General features: G+C 41.0%; 1 protein-coding gene across 3 annotated transcripts in view; it reads right to left on the bottom strand.

Moving 5' to 3' along the window:
• Nucleotides 1–17,779, bottom strand: part of mettl16 (methyltransferase 16, N6-methyladenosine) — a 108,981-nt gene extending 91,202 nt beyond the window's left edge. The window contains exons 1-2 of one of the 3 annotated variants that reach the window (XM_078224764.1): nucleotides 16,279–16,392; nucleotides 12,616–12,744 (exon numbers count right to left, since the gene is read on the bottom strand). In XM_078224764.1, the coding sequence (XP_078080890.1) occupies nucleotides 12,616–12,743 (128 nt within the window). In that variant the 5' untranslated portion in view covers nucleotide 12,744; nucleotides 16,279–16,392. Of the gene's footprint in view, nucleotides 1–12,615; nucleotides 12,745–16,274; nucleotides 16,393–17,472 lie in introns of those variants that run through there. The other 2 variants (XM_078224763.1, XM_078224765.1) reach the window with 2 other exon arrangements.
• Nucleotides 17,780–18,103: the final 324 nt, after the last annotated feature.

Genomic DNA, 18,103 nt, shown 5'->3' on the forward strand with positions numbered 1-18,103 from the left:
ATTTACCCCAAGACAGCAAGCACCTTCTCCCCTTTAATCTGTGTAGGTTCTATGACCTCCCTACTTGTTTGCCTTATTTCCATAAACTCCATGCCATACGTAAATACAGATGCAAAAAACCCATTTAATATCTCCCCCATTTCTTTTGGTTCCATACGTAGCCGACCATTCTGATCTTCAAAAGGACCAATTTTATCCCTTACTATCCTTTTGCTCTTAATATACCTGTAGAAGCTCTTAGGATTATCCTTCACCTTGTCTGCCAAAGCAACCTCATGTCTTCTTTTAGCCCTCCTGATTTCTATCTTAAGTAGTTTCTTGCACTTTTCATACGCCTCAAGCATCTTATTTGCTCCCTGTTGCCTATACATGTCATACATCTCTCTCTTTTTCTTGATCAAAGTTCCAATATCCCTTGGGAACCAAGGTTCCTTATTCTTACTCACTATAATACATTACCTGTAATGCCATGCACCTTTATCTTATGCAGCAGCCTTTTGTGCGGCACCTTGTCGAATACCTTCTGGAAATCCAGATACACCACATCCACCGGCTCCCCATTGTCCACTGCGCATGTAATGTCCTCAAAGAATTCCACTAAGTCAGTTAAATGTGACCTGCCTTTCATGAATCCATTCTGTGTCTTCCCAATGGGACAGTTTCTATCCAGACGTCTCGCTATTTCTTCCTTGATGATAGATTAGAGCATTTTCCCCGCTACAAAAGTTAAGCTAATTGGCCTAAGCTAGTTACTCACCTTTTGTCTACTTCCCTTTTTAAACAGTGGCATCACGTGCTGTTTTCCAATCTGCTGTAACTGCCCCAGAGTCCAGCAAATTTTGGTAAATTACCACAAGTGCATTTGCCTCGCCATTTCATTTAGCACCCTGGGGTGCATTCCATCAGGGCCACGAGACTTGTCTACCTTTAGCCCCATTAGCTAACCTAACACTGCTTCTTTAGTGATAATGATCGTTTCTAGGTCCTCACCTGCCATAGCCTTCTTGTCATCAATTTTTGGCATATTATTTGTGTCTTTCACTGAAGACCGACACAAAATACCTGTTCAATGCCTCGGCCATTTCCTATTTTCCCATTTTTAAATCCCCCTTCTCATCCTCTAAAGGAACTATGTTTAACTTAGCCACTCTTTTTCTTTTTATATATTTGTAAAAACTTTTGCTATCTGTTTTTATATTCTGAGCTTTAATCTGTCTTACTTTTCTTTATAGCTTTTTCGTGGCTTTCCGTTGACCTTTAAATATTTCCAATTTTCTAGTTTCCCATTAATCTTTGCCACTTTGAATGCATTTTCTTTCAATTTGATACCCTCCTTTATTTCCTTAGATGTCCATGGCTAATTATCCTTTTTTCTACAGTTTTTCCTTATCACTGGTTTATACTTTTGCTGAGCACTGTGAAAAATCGCTTTGGAAGTCCTCCACTGTTCCTCAATTGTCCCCCATAAAGTTTTTGTTCCCAGTCCACCTTAGCCAACTCCTCCCTCATACCATTGTAGTCTCCTAGCAGGGGATTTTACGTTCTCAAAATCCATCTGTATTTTATGTTCAACCATATTGCGATCGCTCTTTCCGAGAGGATCCCTAACTGTGAGATCATTAATTATTGTTGTCTCATTACACAGGACCAGATCTAGGATAGTTTGCTCTCTCGTAGGTTCCACTGCATACTGTTCGAGGAAACTACCGTGGATACATTCTAGGAACTCCTCCTCAAGGCTATCTTGACCGACCTGATTTGACAAATCGACATGGAGGTTAAAGTCCCCCATGATAATTGCCGTACCATTTTTACATGCATCAGTTATTTCTTTGTTTACTGCTCGCCCCACCATGATGTTATTTGGCGGCCTATAGACTACGCCTATAAAAAGTGACTTTTTCTCCTTACTATTTCTAATTTCCACCCAAATGGATTCAACGCTTTTCTCCCTATATCATCTCTCACTCCCGCCCTGATGTCATCACTAAATATCAGAGCTACACCCCCCTTACCTTCCTGTCTGTCCTTCCGAATAGTCTGATATCCCTGGATATTTAACTCCCAGTCGCGACCATCCTGCAACCATGTCTCTGTAATGGCCACTGAATCATACTAATTCGTGATGATTTGTGCCGTCAACTCATTTACCTTGTTTCGAATGCTACGAGCATTTAGGTAAAGTGCCCTTATGCTCGTTTTTATACCTTCTTTTTGAATCCTAGCACCTCAACACCTTGAGTTCTTCTCCCTTTTAACTTCCTTTATAATTTTCCATGTAGTTGAAACCTTCTCCCCACTTGCTAACCTGCTGCTTTGCTTCCTATTAACCATTATACTTCCTGTGGTTTTAACCTTCCCTTCCCCCCAACTTGCTAGTTTAAAGTCCTTGTGGCCACCCTATTTATCCTTTCTGCAAGAACACTGGTCCCAGATCGGTTCAGGTGAAGACCGTCCCAACGGTACAGATCCCTCCTATTCCAATACTGATGCCAATGCCCCATGAAATGGAACCCCTTTTTCCATTCCCGTAGCCACATGTTCACTTCCCTTATTTTCTCATCCCGATGCCAATTTGCAGATGGCTCGGGTAGTAATCCAGAGATTACAACAGATAAGGTCAGCTCTGAATTAACTAATTACAACCTGGACAGCAATAAGAGCATTTATCAATTATGGAATGGAAAATTAGAGTTATTTCATTCCCAAATAACTGGTTTCCAACTACTCGTGGAAGCATGTCTGTGGACATCGTAGATTGCCCAAAGCTACTGTCCATATGGACTTCTAAAAGGCGCTTAAAAAAGTTCTGCATGAGTTGACAAAAAATAATGCACAAGGTAACCCTGTGACATGAGTTGGTGTTTTTTAAAAATATTCATTCATGGGCAAGACTAACATTTATTGTTCATCCTAAAGTCCATGAGAAGGTGATGGGGAGCCACCTTCTTAAACTACTGAAGTCTGTGAGGGATAGATGCACCAATAGTGCTGTTAGATAGGGAGTTCAAGGAGTTTGACTCAGCAACAATGAAGGAACAGGAATAAATTTCCAAGTCAGGGTAGCATATAACTTGGATGGGAAGTTCCAGATGGTGTTCGCATGTGCCTGTGGCCCATGTTCTTTTAGGCAATAGAAGTCAGGGGTTTGGAATGTACTGGCAAAGAAGCCATGAGATATATTGCAATGTAGATGGGCCATACTACTGACTGTACATTGGTAGTGCAGTGAGCAAATGCTTTAGGTGGCGAATAGCGTGCCAATCAGGTAGGTTACTTTGGCCTGGATGGTGCTGAGCTTGAGTGTTGCTGGAGCTGCATTCAGAGGCAAATGGAATGTTCCAGCCCACTCCTGGCTTGTTCCTTATAGATGGTGGAAAGGCTTTGGACAGTCAAGGAGAGGAGCTACTCACCTCAGAATATCCAGTCTCTGACCTCCTTTTGCAGCCATATTATTTATGTGGTTTGTCCAGTTAGGTTTCTGGTCAATGGTAATCTCAGAATGTTAAGGGTGCAGGATGCAGCAATGGTAATGCCACTGAATGTCAAGATATGGTGGTTAGACTCTCTTTTGTTGGAAATTGGCTGGTTTTGGAGACCATCCAGTAAAAGAGAATATTTTAAATATGTTCGGCCCATTTTGGACATAACTTGGGAAGTACTTTTTCAAAGAGTGTTGGATATGTGGAATTGTCTCCCCCAATAAACTGTATATGCTGAAAGGGGACTGGGGTGGGGGGTGAGGTGAATTGAAATCTTCACTGAACACCAATACATTTTTGCTATGGTACCTAACAATATGGAATGAAGACACACAAATAGATTTTGCGATACAGACCAACCATATGTCAGCCATTATTGAATGGCAGTACAGCTGGAAGGGCGGAACAACTTATTCCTGTTACTATGCCCTCAACCCTCCCAATCCTTATAAAATTATTGGCCCATTCTCGACCAGACAAACATGAAGGGTTTTGTCCTGCACCATCGAGGACAAAGGAAAGCAACTGATTGGAAGTAGGAAGCATTTGGTCATGATATGGGGCGACACGGTAGCACAGTGGTTAGCACTGCTGCTTCACAGCACCAGAGACCTGGGTTCGATTCCTGGCTTGGGTCACTGTCTGTGTGGAGCTTGCACGTTCTCCCCGTGTCTGCGTGGCTTTCCTCCGGGTGCTCGCGTTTCCTCCCACATTCTGAAAGACGTGCTGGTTAGGTGCATTGACCCAAACAGGCGACAGATTGTGGCGACTAGGGGAATTTCACAGTAACTTCGTTGCAGCCTTACTTGTGACTAATAAACTTTTAAAAACTTTACTTTATATTCCAGATATCATGAATGAATGGGGAAGGCAGGCTTGATGGAGCAGCTCATTTTCATGCTTGTCTGGTTGTATTCAAACATGACAGGTCTGTGAATATTTCATTTCTGTCTTGAGCTATACCTACATTACTCTTCATCACAAAAATGTCTTAATTATCACCTCACAATATTATCAGTAAATGTCAGGAACTCCCTACATTAAAATTTTCATTATCATTAGGTGGCTAGTTAGAGCTTCTTTGCCTATCCAAGGACCCACACCACAAATTGTACGTGTGGATTTTAGCAAAGACAAGATTAAGATGAAATTCTTCTATCCAACCTCCCCATCCTCCTAAACCAAGTATTATTATCTGGCCTCACTCATGAGGAACAGAGACTTGGGTGAGATCAGGCAGATCATTTTGCTTTCTGAACTATGATCCTTTTGTTTGCATGTTTATATCTTATTTTGAAGACTTGCATTTCCCTCAGCAGCTCTAGGCTGTTCTCCATATCATGAGGGAAAAAGGCTGTTGTTTACAAGGCCTGATTTTTTCAGGCAAGATAAACAACTCTTTGATTCTTCAACTATTTGGTTCCATGAAAGTTGGATTTAATGTGTGATCTTCAAATTCATATTTTTTTATAGCCAGAAAGGACAGCACCATCTTTCAGTAGATTATCTACGTATTTCTAAATTTAACGTCTGTGGACAGAGCAATATGGAAATAAATTTTCACATTTTACAGGAAAATAGTTTAAATATTTATACAATAAACACCTTGTTGTTTAGCTTTTGTGAGCAGAGACAGTTACCGAAACAAATGCTATGACTTCATGAATTAAATTATGAGCCACTATCAGAAAGAAATGGTTGAGACTTTAAAAATAAGGAAATGTCCTGATCAGCAAGTATCTGAAAGAGGAACTCCCCCAAAATACGAACACATCCTTCCCTTTGAGGCAGATTACTTTCAGTATTCCTGTGTCCCAGGGAGATGGGGGGGTGCAAATACCTCAAAATGATTTTAATGATTATTTTTCCACGTGTTTATTTCAGTTTGTCCATCAATATTCATATATGCATCTATATGATGAATGATGAGATTTCTCAGTGATCCCACAAGATCGTGGGGTGGGATTTTCCAGTTCCTCCTGCCCAGAGACTGGAAATTCCCATCCAAAGTCAATGGGCCTTTCAACGGAGCATCTCCATCACACCCACCGACTGGAAAAATTATCCCATGTACCATGAAGTGATAGGACTGACCCTTTATTTAATTTATTTATTAGTCACAAGTAAGGCTTGCATTAGCACTGCAATGAAGTTACTGTGAAACTCCCCTAGTCGCCACACTCCAGCGCCTGTTCGGGTCAATGCACCTCACCAGCAAGTCTTTCAGACTGTGGGAGGAAACTGGAGCACCCCAAGGAAACCCACGCAGACACAGGGAGAACGTGCAAACTCCACACAGACAGTGACCCAAGCCGGGAATCGAACCCGGGTCCCCGGCGCCGTGAGACAGCAGTGCTAACCACTGTGCCACAGTGCTGCTCTTGTTGGTGGGTTACAACATGAGTAGAGCAAACATTCATCAATACCAGGTAGAACTGAGGGCACCAACTTATACAGTGCAGCAACGGTTTGAGATGAAGTAACCTGGTGTGTAATGTGCTGACATTGACACTAATTGGTGATAATGGCAAATGATGCATCCTTAGGGCAATTCCTTTCTTAATTTTTGAAGAAGATAGCTTCCATTTTCTGAATCCCTCTGGTTCTAGGCAGGAACTCTGTAGCAATCTAATGTAGCTTAAAATTAAAATCTGACTAGAAGGATCCAAGGCATTTTGTCACAGATACCAGTCATGAGAGATGAAGTGTTTACTAATATGTTTGAAACTAATAGGATGAAAAGCCATCATAATTCAATGCTAGATAGTGATTTTTGACAACATCAGTACCTTTTGGCTAGCAATGAAAACAGAATCAATCTTGGTTTTGATGTTTCCCCACTGATTCAAGAGCCAGCTATCATTGACCAGGCTTACACACAAAGAACAGCTACTTGGATAAAGTATCCATGGGCAATCAAGTCCCTAACATCTCAACCCAAAACACCATTCATTGAGAACATGACAGATAAAGCAGAACTTTAATTTCTATGATTCTATGACCAGAAAAATAAATAAGAATGACAAAGAAAGTATACAAGGTAATTTGGACTCGTGGTGGGTGACAGGCATAACTATTAATTGAGACACACAGGTGATTAGCACATGAATTTTGTTTGAATTTTTACATGTAGACCATTTGATCATTTCTGAAGATGTCGCACGATGGCACAGTTTGATTCCCGGCTTGGGTCACTGTCTGTGTGGAGTCTGCACAATGTCCTTGTGTCTGCATGGGTTTCCTCTGTGTGCTTCAGTTTCCTCCTACAGTCCCAAAGACGTGCTGGTTAGGAGCATTGGCCATGCTAAAATTCTCCCTCAGTGTATCCGAACTGGTGTCAGAGTGCGGCGACTGGGAGATTTTCCCAATAACCTCATTGCCGTGTTAACGTAAGCCTACTTGTGATACTAACAATTAAATTTAAACTTAAACAAAGCACTCCATGTGCAATGAATGAGAGGTGAACTATTAGAAGGAAAAGCTGTGTCAAACCAGTGGGAGGCATTCAAAGAAGAAATTCTACAGGCACAATGCCATACATGACCCAAAAAGAAAAAAGGGGGTACTGCCGAATCTAGAGCCCCCTAGTTATCCAGAAGCATATAGGCCAAGATAAAGCAAAAAAAAAGAAAGCTTATGACAGTCCCAAAATATTTAATGCTGTAGAAAGTCTGGAAGAGTATAGAAATTACTCGTTCAAGAGTACTGAAGTAAAAGGGAAATCAGGAAAGCAAAGAGAGGATACAAAAACTATTGGCAGGTAAAATCAAAGAAAATCCTAAGATGTTTTACCAGTACATTAAGATTAAGAGAATAACTAAGGAAAAGGTGGAGCCTAGCAGAGATGTACATGGTAACTTGTGGGTTGATGCAGAAGATGGGTGGGGGTTCTCAATGAGCACTTTGTCTTCACCAAGGAGAAGGATGATGCAGACATTCTAGTTGAAGAGGAGGAGTGTAAAATATTAGATACAATAAGCATAGTGAGAGAGGAAGTAGCGGAGGAATTGGCATCCTTGAAGATGGATAAATCACCAGGACAGATGGATTGTATCCCAGGCTGTTGAAGGAAGCCAAGGAAGAAATAGCAAATGCTCCGAGGATCATTTTCCAATTCTCATTAGATCCAGGCGAGGGCCCAGAGGATTGGAGATCCTCAAATGTTATACCACCACTTAAAAAGTGTGTGGAGGATAGATCAGAAAATTATCATCCAGTCGTCTGACTTCGGTGGTGGGAAAATTATTGGAATCAATTCTGAGAGACATGGTAAAATGTCACTTAAAAAGGCACAGATTGATCAAGGATAGGCAGCATGGCTTTGTTAGGGGAAGATTGTGTCTTACTAACTTAAATAAATTTTTGAGAAAGTAACAAGGAGGATTGATGAGGGTAGTGCAGTGGATGTTGTCCACATGTGTTTCAGTAAAGCATTTGACAAGGTTCCATATGGCAGACTGGTCAGAAAAGTGAGATGTCATGGGATACAGGGGAAGGTGGGAGAGTGGATCAAAAATTGGCTCACTGACAGGAAGCAAAGGGTAATGGTTGATGGATGTTTTTGTGACCAGAAGACAGTTTCCAATAATGTTCCACAGGGCCCTTGCTGTTGTTGCATATATTAATGATTTAAACTTAAATATGGGAGGCAGGATTGGGAAATTTGCAGATGACACAAAAATTGGCTATGTGGTGATAGTGAAGAGGGTAGCTGTCCATGGTTTGCTTGACGAGGCGGAGACGTGGCAAATGGATTTCAATCTGGAAAAGTGTGAGATAATACATTTAGTGAGGGCAAACAAACCAAAGGAATATTTAATATTAGGGAAGATATTGAGAGGGATTGAGGAAGTAAGAGACCTTGGAGAGCATGTCTATAGATCCTTGAAGGTGGCAGGACAGGTGGACAGGGTGGTTAAGAAGGCATTTGTTTTCCTTTACTGGGCAAGGTATTGAATACAAAATACGTAATGATGGAACTGTATAAAATGCTGGTTAGGCCACAGTTGGAATTCTATGTTCAGTTATGGTCACCACATTACGGGAAGGACATAGTTACTCTGGAGAGAGTGCAGCAGAGATTTACAAGAATGCTTCCAGGGCTTGAAAATTGCAGCTATTGGATAGGCTAAGGTTGGTTTCCAAAGAACAGAGGAAGTTAAGGGGTGACCAAATTGAGGTGTATAAAATTATGAGGGGCCTAGATAGAGTATAAGGAAGATTTGTTTCCCAACACTGAGGGGTCAATTACCAGGGGAATGGATTTTAGGTGACCAATAGGTGGATTAAGGGAGACATAAGGAAAAGATTTTTAACCAAAAGGGTGGTGCACTGGCTGAGTTGGTGGTTGAGGCTGAAACACTCAACTCATTTAAACGTACCTGGATCTGCATCTGAAGTAGGCTGCAAGACTCTGCACCAGGTGCTGGAAAGTGGAATTAAAGTAATCAGCTAGTTTCTTTTTTCTCTTTTTTGGCCAACGTAGACACAATGAGCTGAATGGCTTCTTTCTGCACTGTAACTTTTCTATGGAATTACTTTGAAATGCAGTCAAGTTTTGCTATATCAACAAATCTTTGCACACAGCATCGTCCTACAAAGTGTAATGAGATGAATGTCTGATTTTTGTTGCTGCTGGATGAAGGATTGGCCAGAAATACTCTTTGATCTTCAGTAAAATATATCACACAATCTCTATCATCCACCTGCGCCATAAAACAGACAAAACACCTGCCACAGCACTGAAATACCACGAATCAAAGTAATGCATTACATCTTCTGTGACAACACCTCTCCTCCACTGGCCTATTCAGAACTGCCCTCACGTGGATCCACTATCGTCCGTTCAACCTGTGCTGGAGAATTCCCACACATGTCCTCTTCTGCCCATATTGTACCTCTGGCGACACACGCACGCACACACAAACATTATGAGCAGGGAAGCAGGACTGAAGGGATTTTGAAAATTACAGAGACACTGAATGGAAATTTAGAAGCTGCTGCTAGAAGGCCCAGAGCCAGTGGTTGTTGGCAAGAATGCTTTTGAGCATTTTAAGTGCAGGTGGCAGAGCAGTTGATGATTTCAGGTTCACGTGTGGTGGAACTTAAGAGGCTCCAAAATTGAAAACAAAACGTTAAGCCACAAATTGGTCAGATATTGTCCAGTTGGGTTTTCCCAAGCAAACTATCCACAGCAACAGAGGGGAAAAAATTACAGTTAAATCACTTGTCTGATATGGTGCGGTTTTTACAACCAGCTAGAAAATAGCAGAGGCAGACATATTGGAATTGATTTTCTGTCAATCCGCTTCAATTGGGAACAGTCTTTGAACCATGGAATATCCATTAATTCACAGAGTTCTTGGAACACATTTGCAGGCTGTAATCTAATACAATTTTGATTCTGGGAAAGAAATGCTACTGCAGTGTCGAATGTTTTGTTCCCACAAATCAGGATAAAACACACAAATTTGGATAAGGAAGGAAGACGTGACATTATCAGAACTATGGAAAAGTATTTTCAACAGAAGAAAATTCAATTTTGTTTAATTTTTATAAGGCGTGAAAAATGGTGGCATTTTGGCAATTTTATGCGGAAACAAACAAGACGAATGCTAATTTGTAGAATCAGACTCTGGCATCTTGACAGTTTGTTAAGCCAAAAGTACTGATCGACCTTATTTTACAACATTCTAGAATTGTACAAACTGGTCCATCTTCATTCCTTTTGAACATATCCCAAATGGAAATTATTTGGTGCCCATACAGACAGCATATGCCATTCCCAAACCAGCTGTACATCTACAAAAATCACTGACTAATGTTTAATGGACCACTGATGTCAGTTCATTTCTTTTTTCTCTTGGAAATATTGTGTAAAATTCACTAAGATATTTTCTTTTGCTGAGAGATAGGATTAAACTCAATGCTAAGCAAAGGCTTGTAATAACTACTTCATTACTCTGTATACTTAAAAAAATACTGGGAAACCTTGGTAAAGAGCCGTAGCTCACAATATAAGACACCATCTCAGACTGAAAAGAAATAAGGTGAATGAGTATGCAGTGATATCACACTTGGGTTTTTAAAAACTTGAATATTTGAAAAAAAAGGAAGTATTAAAGGAGATGAAGATTTTGAAGTCCTGAAAAAGAACGACTTGGAACCGAATATTGCAGTAAATGTTGATTTTAATGCACTAGAGATGGGGACAGCCAGTTAAGATAATATATTTGGAACTTAGAAGTTACAAGAAAGGAAACATGTTGGAACCAAGATAGTGGTTGAAGAGTTGAATGGGTGGCACGGTGACACAGTGGTTAGGACTGCTGCCACACAGCTCCAGGGATCCCGGTTCAATTCCAGCCTTGGGTGACTGTGTAGAGTTGGCATGTTCTCTCCGTATCTATGTAGTTTTCCCCTGGGTGCTCCGATTTCCTCTCTCACTCCAAAGATGTGCAGGTTAGGTGGATTGGCCGTGCTGAATTATCCCTTAGTGTCCCAAGATGTGTAGGTTAGTTGAATTAACCATGGAAAATATGTAGGGTTCATGGGGAATGGGCAGGAGAAGAGGTTCTGAGTGAGATATTCTGTCAGAGTTGGTGCAGACCCGATGGACTGAATGGCCTCTTCTGAATTTAGGGATTGTATTCTATGATCATTAAGTCTAGGACATGGACTGATTGACATGACTATGAATGGACAACATCAGGCTTCTCTCTTGACAAGTCTCTTACAATTGTGCTCTAACACATTTTACAAGGTCGATTTAGGTGAGACTGTTCATATATGGATTGTTGCCAGTATTTCACATAATCCTGTTTTGAATCAATTATTTTAGACAACTGAATGGCTGGCTAAGTCACTTCAGAAGGATAAATGTTTTTTTCTACAATGTCTGTAAATATGTTAATTTAGTGAACAGTAGATTTAACAAGTTTGCTGAAAAGTAAGAATAGATTAGAATTTTGACTCATACTGGGACAAAATTAAATGGTCAATACCTCTAATTACTGGCCATTTTATATATGTAACATCAGCCATAGTGTGTTACTGGGCTATTCCAACATAGATATTGGGGCAGCACGTTGGCACAGTAGTTAGCACTGCTGCCTCACAGCGCCAGGAACCCGGGTTCAATTCTGGCCTTGGGTCAGTGACTGTTTGCACATTCTCCTTGTGTCTGCATGAGATTCCTCTGGGTGCTCCGGTTTCCTCCCACAGTCCAGAGATGTGTGGGTTAGGTTGATTGGCCATGCTACATTGATCCTAGTGTCAGGGGGATTAGCAGGGTAAATGTGGGGTTGCGGGAATAGGGCCTAGGTGGGACTATGGTTGGTGCGGGCTGAATGGCCTCCTTCTGCACTGTAGGGAATCTATGACTCTGATATTACAGTAAAGCTGAATCTCACATCAGCAGATATTAACATGTGTACTTTCAGCAGAGATCACTGCATGGTGATGGGAAGTGACAATAACAACCGTTTTTCTCACTCCCATACCAGGAAAGGCAAACCGTAAAACTTATATTGTTAAGAACAGCTAAACATAATTGGTAACTAAACTGAAGACCTTTCACAGGATGTTTTCTTCCACTTGGCTATTGGGGAAACCTTGGCGATTTTATAAAAACCGAAGTGTCTAACAACTCAATATACTTACAACCGCCCCCACCACCCTGATCAAATAGCATGCTAGTATTCACTGTAAGAAGTCATAGAAGTCATAGAAACCCTACAGTGCAGAAGGAGGCCATTCGGTAGAGGTACATACACGAAGAATAGCTTTTTAGACAGACAACAGTGCACATGAAATTGCTCGATGCAAATACATGGTGTCTTCAGGAGTCAGAAAAAACAAATAAGCAGGTGCCGCCTATAAAACAGCTCCCTATAATGCTATTTTCTAAATTATAGACAATTTCCAGAACACTTCTAAAAAAATATATACTGCTACAAAAGAAACGATGAGCCACACAGAAGAAAACCAGCCCTCTGAGGATAAAACAATTCGATAATACAACTCTCAGGACAACAGCAAATCTTTCATAGCATGGACCAAACAGATTTTGTTAGACAGTGAAACAAGTGTTAGTTGGTACCAGTGGGACACTTTCCCTTCTTCATTAGCATACCTCACTTTCCCAGTCAAGCTTGTATGTACGTGTTGCTGGAATTCTGTGTATTTTGATGCCAAATATGTAAAATCTGGTGGCTTGTCTTTATATCGGTTCCTTGGGTGCATGGATTTGTTAAGGGCCATCCTAAAACAAAGGAAGAAAGACAAAACAATTTTAAGTTGCAAACAGGATGCATTGAAGAAGAGCGAATTTATCAGCATGGAACTAGCTGCTACTGTAATACAACACTAATCAATGACTTGCAACCATTTGTGGGGACGATGAAAAATAGCAAATTCTCTCATCTCTATTTCTGCCTAACGGTTTTTAACTTATGACAAGCTAAGCAGTAATATCAATGCAATAATTTCACAAGTAAAATAATGAAAACAAATCAACAAAAGTAACACTCATCTCATAAATTCAGATATTTTTCCTCCAAGTAATTATTCATATTACTTCTCTCAGTTACTTTGGTTTCCCTCACTTCTAAAGTCTATTTTGATACCTCCCCAAGTGAAACCAATTTAAGTAGGAGCATGGGTAACAATTGCTGGTCTTTCAGAAAAAGGTGGAGCTGAGATAAATGACTAATTTCTGGCAGATTTTGGCATAATCAGGATAATTATTTGTTAAAATAAATGAAAACACAGTAAACCAAAATTAAAATGATGCAAAATACAACGAATTTCTCTCAATTTTCTTGTATGTGTCGCCATCTTAGGAAAAGAACAGGAGGAAAAATATAGGAAATGTGAGGTGCCTTCATTTCCTGACTTCAATTCTGAACTGCCCTGTATGAGATAAACACACAGTAAGAGTTTTAACAACACCAGGTTAAAGTCCAACAGGTTTATTTGGTAGCAAATACCATTAGCTTTCGGAGCGCTGCTCCTTAGTCAGATGGAGTGTAAATCTGCTCTCAAACAGGGCACAGAGACACAAAATCAAGTTACAGAATACTGATTAGAATGCGAATCCCTACAGCCAACCAGATCTTAAAGATACAGACAATGTGAGTGGAGGGAGCATTAAGCACAGGTTAAAGAGATGTGTATTGTCTCCAGACAGGACAGCCAGCAAGTCCAGGAGGCAAGCTGTGGGGGTTACTGATAATGTGACATAAATCCAACATCCCGCTTTAGGCCGTCCTCATGTGTGCGGAACTTGGCTATCAGTTTCTGCTCAGTGACTATGCGCTGTCGTGTGTCGTGAAGGCCGCCTTGGAGAACGCTTACCCGAAGATCAGAGGCTGAATGCCCGTGACTGCTGAAGTGCTCCCAAGGCCATCCCCACACCCCCACTTCTTGCCTTCAAACAACCGCGCAACCTCAAACAGACCATTGTCCGCAGCAAACTGCCCAGCCTTCAGGAGAACAGTGACCACGACACCACACAACCCTGCCACAGCAACCTCTACAAGACGTGCCGGATCATCAACACGGATGCCATCATCTCACGTGAGAACACCATCTACCAGGTACACGGTACCTACTCTTGCAACTCGGCCAATGTTGTCTACCTGATACGCTGCAGGAAAGGATGTCCTGAGGCATGGTACATTGGGGAAACCATGCAGACGCTACGACAATGGATGAATGAACACCGCTCGACAATCACCAGGCAAGACTGTTCTCTTCCTGTGGGGGAGCACTTCAACGGTCACGGGCATTCAGCCTCTGATCTTCAGGTAAGCGTTCTCCAAGGCGGCCTTCACGGCACACAACAGCGCAGAGTCGCTGAGCAGAAACTGATAGCCAAGTTCTGCACACATGAGGACGGCCTAAACCGGGATGTTGGATTTATGTCACATTATCAGTAACCCCGACAGCTTGCCTCCTGGACTTGCTGGCTGTCCTGTCTGGAGACAATACACATCTCTTTAACCTGTGCTTAATGCTCCCTCCACTCACATTGTCTGTGTCTTTAAGATCTGGTTGGCTATAAGGATTCGCATTCTAATCAGTATTCTGTAACTTGATTTTGTGTCTCTGTGCCCTGTTTGAGAGCAGATTTCCACCCCATCTGACGAAGGAGCAGCGCTCCGAAAGCTAATGGTATTTGCTACCAATAAACCTATTGGACTTTAACCTGGTGTGGTTAATACTCTTACTGTGTTCACCCCAGTCCAACGCCGACATCTCCACATCATGAGATAAACACAACCACTCCAAGATACAACAGTTGGTCACTCACACAACAGCACAAAGCTTCATTTCCTTTGGAGGCTAAGGAGATTCGGCATGTCCGCTACGACGCTCACCAATTTTTACAGATGCACCGTAGAACACATCCTTTCCGGATGTACTACAGCTTGGTATGGCTCCTGCTCTGACCAAGGCCACAAGAAACTACAAATAATTGTGAACGTAGCCCAGTCCATCATGCAAACCAGCCTCCCATCCATTGACTCTGTCTACATTTCCCGCTGCCTTGGAAAAGCATAATCAAGGACACCAGACATAATCCCTTCCACCTTCTTTCGTCAGAAAAAAGATACAAAGGTCTGAGATCACGTACCAACCAATTCAACAGCTTCTTCCCTGCTGCCTTCAGAATTTTGAATGGACCTACCTTATATTAAGCTGATCTTTCTCTATACCCTACCTATGACTGTAACACTATATTCTGCACCCTCTCCTTTCTTTCTCCCTTATGTATTCTATGAGCGGTATGTTTTGTCTGTATAGCGCGCAAGAAACAATACTTTTCACTGTATCCTAATACATGACAATAATAAATCGAATCAAAATTTTAAGTTGAAACATGTTCTCTTTCAAACACACATATTTCATTTTAAATTAGCATTTCTTCCCTGCCCTCCTTCCATAGTTTCATACAAAAATTTGTATGAACTGAAAACTCAAAGTTGCAGAAAGTTTGAAGCTATTAAATAACATTGGTTATGCTTTAGTTTCCCTTTCAAAATTTTGCATCTCTTTCACTGTTGAAGAGTAGATGATAAGTCAAGGAAGAAAAAGGGCCATTTAATGATGCCAAATTTTTAAAAAACTCGCATTCACGTGCCCTACCATTCAAGCCCATCAAAACACCTCATATAACTGATTTGAAGTAGGAAAATATGGCAATGCAATGAGATCCTAGAAAAGATGATGAATAAAATAATCAGCTTTAGTCTTTAGCGGTGTTAGTTGGAGGAGGCATAGAATAAGTTAGTAACATATGTGCTGCATAAATGTCAAGTAATGGCCAATTTAACCAAAACAAGACAACCACGTCACATTATCTTCAATGGTTCCACTTAACATCAACATCTCGGATGTAACCATTGACTAAATGTTGAACTGCAACAACTATATCACTGCAGCATGTGGCTGTAAGAGCAGAGGAGAGGTTGGCTATCTGTGATAAGTGGCTCACTCACCCTATCCTCAGTCTCTCCACAACGATCACGTTGGGAATATGAGTAAAACATTGCCCTGTTCTTATTTGCTATCATTGCGTAGGTCCCTACAAAAAATAGGTGGGCAGATGACTGGAATGGGCCAGTTAGTTGCCTGATATATATTGGTAAGCCTTTTAAGTACCAGAAGTTGTGCAGCAACTGTAGAACCATACCCCACCAAGGAACCAACTTGGAAAAGGAAAGGAACAAATTTTAAAAAGAAACTTAGTACAGTACAATATGCTGCATCATTGTGGTGTTAGCAAACCTACTTAACTGATGATTTCTGATTTGGTTTTCCAAAGCCACCTTGCAACCAAGCAATCTGTCTGGGTCTCCCTAGCGTTACTCTGAATCAAGCTGCTGGGAGGTGGTTGAGAACTTCTGGAACACAGGAATTTATAGTCTCAGATAATATGATTGTAATCCATCTAGTTTCCCCATGGTAGCTTAACTGAGATCATAAACTAAACAGAAGCAAGATCAATGATCTGAAGTCCTGCCATATGTTATTCCAAATGTCACTCTTCCTATTGCAGTTTCCATGATCACACAACGACATAATTATATAGAACCTTTAATATAACAGAATGTCCCACAGTGCTTCATAATAGTATTAAAAAATATATGACACCAAACCACATAAGGAGATATTAGGGCAGATGATTAAAGGCCTGGGTAATGAGTAAGGTTTTAAAGGAGTTTCTTAAAGGAGGACAGTAAGATAGAAAAGTAGAAGTTGAGTAAGGAAATTCCAAAGCTTAAGGCACAAGCAGCTGAAGGCACATCAGACGATGGTGGCGTGATCAAAATCTGGGATGCTGGAAAGGTCAAATTTCAAGGAGCACGGACATCTCTGTACGTCTGGAAATTACAGTGGTGCAGAGGGGGTAACGGTATGGCGGAAATTGAAAACAAGGATGAGAGTTTAAAAATCAAGGTATTGTTTACAGGAGGCAATGTAGGTCAGCAAGCACAGGCTTGATGGCTGAACTGAACTTAGTGCGAATTCGGACACAGTCGTGCACACATAATGCTTAATATTCTTCTACCCGAGTCATATGGATGTCAGGAGTAGTCACCCCTATTTCAGACTCTAGCTGGAACTCACCCATCTGTTATATCAAGAATGATACTGTACACAAAATAAATAAGATCAAATTAACGGAAAGAAAGGAAACGAACTGCCTCAGATGGACATGTGGTGTGCCAGACAGACTGGAAAACTAAACACCGTGAATTTATTTCTAAGATCAATAATTTTAATTTAAAACTACAGTAAGATTACAATATTAAGAACAATCCTTTTAAAAACATTTGGCAGGGCCAAACCTGCTCCTTTCCTAGATTTTTATGATCAAAACGAACATTTGCGCCTTGTAAACAGAATAATTCTAGTACTAGACCACGATCCTGCTTCTTACCCGCTCCTCAAAGCTTTAAACTCGCACTAAATAATTACAAACCTCCAGTGTTTCAGAACATTGAAAAAAACGACAGGCCTCGGCAACTGCGCACACAATCTCCCTTCACCGCGACCCGGAAGGACCACCCTCTCCAGCAGTTAGAGGTGAGGATTGCACAAGAGTCAGTTATTTGACAGTCTGACGGTGCAAACAACATCAACTTTATCTATGTTGGACCAATGCATAACACACAACATTAGGGGAACGTCGAGTATATCTGCTACATACATAAAACTCCGCTGTCTTTTTCTGACTGCAAGTTCTCTATGAAGGTATGGGACTGTATTTCTGTTCCCCTTTTCAAGATGATGGTTTGTTCTAAGTTGGGTCACTGTTTTACCTTTCACCAATTGAATCTGGACAGGGAGGGCATTTTAAAAAGGCTGCGCTGATAATTAATTTCTCAAACAGACACAATTGCAAAATGAGATATTTAATTTTAAGATGTGGAAGTGTGCATCCTCATGTGTATGTGATTTCCACCCTACTTTATCATGCTCTGTAAAGATATAGCATAGGACTTTATCTGGGACTTTATCTTTTGTTTTAAACTTCGCAAAATTACGGATCAGCTGGTCCAAGCTGCCGAAATAATAGGGAAGTACAACCCATCCTTTACAATTAATCAAAA

Source organism: Mustelus asterias, chromosome 12 (genome assembly GCF_964213995.1).
Source record: "Mustelus asterias chromosome 12, sMusAst1.hap1.1, whole genome shotgun sequence".
Classification (NCBI taxonomy): Eukaryota; Metazoa; Chordata; class Chondrichthyes; order Carcharhiniformes; family Triakidae; genus Mustelus; species Mustelus asterias.